Source organism: Cyberlindnera jadinii (assembly GCF_001661405.1).
Source record: "Cyberlindnera jadinii NRRL Y-1542 unplaced genomic scaffold CYBJAscaffold_43, whole genome shotgun sequence".
Lineage (NCBI taxonomy): Eukaryota > Fungi > Ascomycota > Saccharomycetes > Phaffomycetales > Wickerhamomycetaceae > Williopsis > Williopsis jadinii.
Window position 1 is genome coordinate 1 of NW_017963694.1, and position 5447 is coordinate 5447.

General features: G+C 43.7%; 2 protein-coding genes and 1 non-coding gene across 3 annotated transcripts; 1 reads left to right on the forward strand and 2 right to left on the reverse strand.

Moving 5' to 3' along the window:
* Positions 1-2933: 2933 nt before the first annotated feature.
* Positions 2934-3504, reverse strand: CYBJADRAFT_165098 (uncharacterized protein; the record flags this gene model as incomplete). The annotated part of the gene is given in 2 exon segments (XM_020213898.1): positions 2934-2950; positions 2970-3504. The coding sequence occupies 2 exon segments, from the start codon at positions 3502-3504 to the stop codon at positions 2934-2936; spliced, it is 552 nt and encodes a 183-aa protein (XP_020067639.1).
* A 262-nt stretch (positions 3505-3766) lies between these two features.
* On the reverse strand, positions 3767-5035 carry CYBJADRAFT_75995 (uncharacterized protein). Its single transcript, XM_020217925.1, has one exon. The coding sequence runs from the start codon at positions 4849-4851 to the stop codon at positions 4030-4032; it is 822 nt and encodes a 273-aa protein (XP_020067640.1). The 5' UTR covers positions 4852-5035; the 3' UTR covers positions 3767-4029.
* A 331-nt stretch (positions 5036-5366) lies between these two features.
* On the forward strand, positions 5367-5447 carry CYBJADRAFT_t150. The gene has a single exon. It is a non-coding gene; the product is annotated as a tRNA-Leu (tRNA).

Genomic DNA, 5447 nt, shown 5'->3' on the forward strand with positions numbered 1-5447 from the left:
TCGACTATGCTCGCTGACATAATCCGATCCATAATCCGATTCTGATACCTCACATTCTCCCCCGTCACTTCAAATGATGGTCCCCATCATTATAGTTCCTCTGGTTGGAGAAAGGTCGTTGGATCTTCTGTACGACTTGCATTTCTTAATCTTTCTGGTACTGGTTGTAACAAATCTATGTCCATCTTAAGCTCTCGTTTTCTTGATTCTTCGATCATCTCAAACTGACTATATGTGATTTGTGTAGCATGTGTAGGATCACACCCGTCCCAAATGACACTATAAGTCTGTTCTTCATCGTTGAGTCCCACAATCGCTGCGACTTCATTAATTCTTCTCGTGGCATAGTCTGGAAAGTGTGGTGGTTGTTTTCGCCATTTTTTGTCCCTTTCCACATATTCCTTTAACCATTGGACATTAATAGTTTTTTGTTTCCTTGTACCTCCTTGTAGTGTAAGTTCTACTGCATTCTCATTGATCACTTTGACAATTTGGAAGGGTCCGAAGTATAATGGTTTCAACTTCGAGTAAGTGTCTCTTCCCCCCCCAAACCAACTTATGAACGAGAACGTACTGGCCAACCTTGAACACTGCTGCTGTTCGATGTTTATTATGTTGTTTTTCTTGTGCACGTTGAGCTTCTGCGAGGAAATCTTGAGTCTGTCTCATAACTGCCTCCATTGCTTGTGCTTCTTCTTCAGCTCTAGGATCGTAATGTTTGTCTAAATCCCACATCTTGGTGAACGTTGGTGAATCTGGAATCATACCATAGTCAACTTCAAATGGTACTCGTTGTGTAGATTGTTGAACTGTAGAGTTGCAAGCGAATTCAACTGCTGGCAAAAATCTCTCCCAATCGTATATGTTTCCAAAGCACACCATTCGTAGTAGTTCACTCACTGTTTTCACTTGTCTTTCTGATTGACCATCCGTCTGTGGATGTGATGTGGTAGTATTAAGTAGTGATATTCCTAGGTTTCGTGTAATTGTCTGCCAAAATCCTCCCATAAATCGGATATCTTTATCAGATACGATTTTCTGAGGAATTCCGAAATTGCAAAAGTAGTGACTAATGAATAGCTCTGCTGCTCCTTCACCTGTCAAGTTCTTGGTGCATGGGATGAATTTGCATCGTTTGGATAAGCGATCAACAATGATAAAGATCATGTCAAATCCTTTCTTGGTCGTAGGAATTCCTGTCAGGAAGTCCATTGTAATCCAACTCATCTTTTTCCCAGGAATTGGCAGTGGTTTCAAAAGTCCTTTTGTCAATGTTGTTGCCTGTTTTGACCGTTGGCAAATGTCACAAGAACGAATTAACTTCGTGATCTTCTTGTACATCTTTGGCCAATAAAATTGTCTGCGTAACACTTCGTAAACTTTGAATGCTCCAAAATGCGCTCCTGTAGGTAACTCGTGTACATTCAACGTTAGTCTATCGTGTAAGTCCCGATAATTTGGTATCACTAACTGGTAGTCACCTCCTTCAACGGCATTGTAAAGTAGGAATCCATTCTCTAGTTTGAAGTGTGTGATGTAATGACGTATCTCCTTTGGAACTGGTTTGTCATGTTTCAACACGTCGTAAATTGTTGCAAATTCTGCGTCGTGTTCATATCCTTTGAGGACTTGGTCTCTCAATTCGTCATTTATTTCCTGTGTGTATTCCATAGCTTCTAAGCTCACGGTCTCTGGCGGGTCATCTCGTCTTGACAGTGCGTCTGCCAATGTATTGTTCTTACCCTTGATATAGACAATATCGAAGTCGAATTGCGCTAGGAAATCAATCCATCTTGCCATTCTGTTACTGTTCAATTGTTCTTGTCTATTCAGGTAAATCAACGAGTGATGATCTGTCTTGATGATAAACTTCCGTGATCCTAGGTAGTATTTCCAAGTCTTGATTGCAACTATGATAGCCATGAATTCTAATTCCCTAACCGGATATCGTAGTTCTGGTCCTTGCAACTTGCGACTACCGTACGCTATAACTCCAATGACTTTACCTGCTGGGTCTAGTTGTTCTAGCACATACCCTAGTGCTGTACCACAGGCGTCAGTAGTTATCTGGAACTTGTATCCGTCTTCGAACTTGGGGCTGACAAGTAATGGTGCTGTTGTCATAGCCTTCTTCAACTGTTCGAATGCTTCGTCTTGTTTCTCCGTCCATGTTTGTTTCTTAGCTGCAAAGTTGATAATTGGAATAGCAATCTGTGAATAGCCTTTGACAAATCTGCGGTAGAAGTTGGTTAGTCCTAAAAATCTCTGTGCCTGCTTAGGCGTTTCAATCTTAGGCCAAGTCTCGATTGCGCTGACTTTGTCGTTATCCATTGCGATTCCTTCTGCTGATATGGTAAACCCTAGGAATTTGATTTCCTCTTTGAAGAACTCACACTTCTTCTTTTTGCATATCAGTTGCTCATCCTTCAACTTGCTCAAAACCTTGTCTAAATGGTGAATGTGTTGTTCCTTCGTCTTACTATAGATGATGATGTCATCTAAGTACACTTCGACGAAATCTCCAATGTAATCCTTCAACACTCGATTCATCATTCTCTGGAACGTCGCTGGTGCATTCGTGAGTCCGAATGGCATCACGTTCCACTCATAGTGATTTCTTGCAGTACTGAAAGCAGTTTTCCATCTATCTTGGTCAGCAACTCTGACCTGGTGATAACCCGATCTAAGATCCAATTTGGAAAAGTATTTGCACTCTCCGAACGCTGCGAGAATATCGTCTATCAATGGTATAGGAAATCTGTCCTTTACCGTCTGAGTATTGAGTGCTCTGTAGTCGATACAAAGTCTCATCTCTCCTGATTTCTTTCTGACAAAGAGTACCGGTGCGTTAAAGGGTGATTCGCTCTCTCGAATAAATCCCTTTTCAATTAATTCAGCGACTTGTCTTTGCAGTTCTTGCTTATCTTCAAAGCTCAACTTGTACTGTGACCTATGAATCGGTTGCGTACCCTCTATCAGTCTAATTCTGTGGGTTATCTCTCGCTCAACCGGTTCTCCCTTGGGTTCCTCATCAGTAACTACCTCTGCGTACTTTTCCAACATCGTCTGAATTTCCTTCGCGTACTTCTGTTCTGCCTTGCTGCCCAATCGGTCCTGTACCTTGAATGTTCCCTTATCAAGTACCTCGATTTGCATCAATGCCACATAGTTTGACTGTTTCTTGGCCAGTTTCTCAAACTGTTCTGCCTCAACTAAAGTGTCCTCCGCGGCTCCCACGGTCTTACTGTGTTTCCATCTGCTATTATCCGCTTCGATGTCTGCCGCTTCCTGAATCTTCATTTCATTCAGTTCTATTTCCTGAGTCTCGTGTTCATTCGGTTCTGTTACCTGAATCTCGTCTTCACTCATTTTTGTTTCCTGAGTCTCGTGTTCATCCCGCTCTGTTGCGTGGATCTCGTCTTCACTCATCTTGGTCTCCTGAGTCTCGTGTTCATCCCGCTCTGTTGCGTGGATCTCGTCTTCACTCATCCCTGTGGCTGGCATACTCTCATCAGCTCTCAGTTTGATATCTCTCCAAGAGATATGTTCCCCATATTTTTGTAGGAATGGTAGTCCTAGGTATAGTGGACAGTGTAGTTCTTCCACAACATAGCACAAAATGTTGGTCTTGATTGACACTGTGTCATTGAGTTTCACCTCAATCGGGAGTTGCACTCCGGTATCTGCTGTGCTTGTTACGCCCTGTTTGCGTATTGGTCTATCATGGGTTTGGTCCTTTCTTGTTGTAACTCAAGTTCCTCTACCAAGTCGGCGGAGACAAAGTTACAATGACCTCCCGAATCAACATGTGCTGATATTGTCACATTGTTGTATGTTGCATTGAGTATGATAGATTGTGCTGCGACAGGTACCTTCAGTAGTCTTGGTTCCGTCGAGTAGTCTTCTTTCTTCGTATTGTTTTTTGGTTTTTCTGTTGTTTTGAATTGTTTTTGTGTTTTTTCGGATTTTGTATTGTTTTTTTGTTTTTCGGGGTTTTCTGTTTTCACTTCAATCGCTGCTAGGACGATTCTATTGTTTTCTTGAGGTAGTCCTCCCGTTTTGAGGACAGTCGCGCTTGAAGTGGCCTTTCTCTCCACACAGGAAGCACCCTTGGGAGTTTCCCGTGGTGGTTCTCCTGTTGTTTCTATGAGGTTCTGCGGCCATGGCATCCAGGTCCATTCTATCCTCGTACTCTAGCTCGCGTGTGACCAAAGGTGCGCGCTTGCCTGGTAATGGGCGTCCGTTACGCTGGCGGCTTCCACCGAAACCCCTTCTGCGGTAGTCTGGCTCTCTCTGCTCATCTGCCCATTGTGCATGGCGATAGCAGTCAGTCAGGTCCACCGGTCTTTGGTTTCTGACCGTTGTTCTGATGGCCGGGTCTAACCCTCTTATGAAAAGTATCTGCAGGGTTCCTTCGGTTTGAAGTGGTCTTGGCAACAGTTCTCTTAGTTGCTCAAAGCGATCGCAGTATACGCTAACCGGTCCGCTTTGTTTCAGCGCTATGATCTTTTCTGTGGCGATCTCTTGGTATCCGGTTGGCAGGAATCTGCTCTTGAAGTCGGCGACAGTCTGTTCCACTGACAGCTGGTTTGCTGCTTCTTGACCGATCTTGTACTTCGTGTACCATCTTCTGGCTGTGTCCTGCAAGTGCATTTCGAATACCTTCAGCCAGGTAATCCCAGTGACAGCACCCATGACGGAGCATTGTGCTGTGACTGCATCAATGTAAGTTAACACTTCTTCTGCATTGATGTTTCCATGGAACTCCTTGATACGCATGTGTTCGCCCAACCTGACGAAGTTTGCTTCCGAGTCCATGTCGACCTCTGGGATTCCGTATCCTCCAGACATAGCTCCAGTAATCCTCAACCTTGCGAGACGCTACCAACTGTGAGATTTCTTCCTCTGCACAATACCAATTATAATAATCTCCAGAACTCTCAGCTCTGAACGCTTCTTATTATACCTTGGCTTATTCTTTCCTGACTCCTATACCTAAGTCCTGGGTCTGAGGTTTATACTGAGCTTACGGTTTCCTTAAGGTAAACTTGGGCTTGTATTAATTGCTTAATCCTTTTCTAAACTTCCTCTTGAAAGAATCTTCTTCGCAGGATTCTCTCTTTATATATTATTTCTAACCTTCTCTCAGTCTCTCTTTGAATCTAGTCGACTGCTGTAATTCTTCGGCTCTTACGGCTCTTCTCTGTTGTTACAGTCCATTACTGTAGTTCCTCTGCCCTTATTGGTTCTTCTATGTTGTTACAGTCCATTACTGTAACTTCCTCGGCTCTTACTGGCTCGACTATGCTCGCTGACATAATCCGATCCATAATCTGATTCTGATACCTCACAACAGCAAGGTAGTAGGCAACCTGGCCGAGTGGTCTAAGGCGCCAGGTTAAGGTCCTGGTCTCTTCGGAGGCGCGAGTTCGAACCTCGCGGTTGTC

What these genes read in the sequence shown, in the direction of transcription:
- CYBJADRAFT_75995 (XM_020217925.1), bottom strand. Translation starts at nt 4,851, where the DNA reads ATGTCTGGAGGATACGGAATCCCAGAGGTCGACATGGACTCGGAAGCA.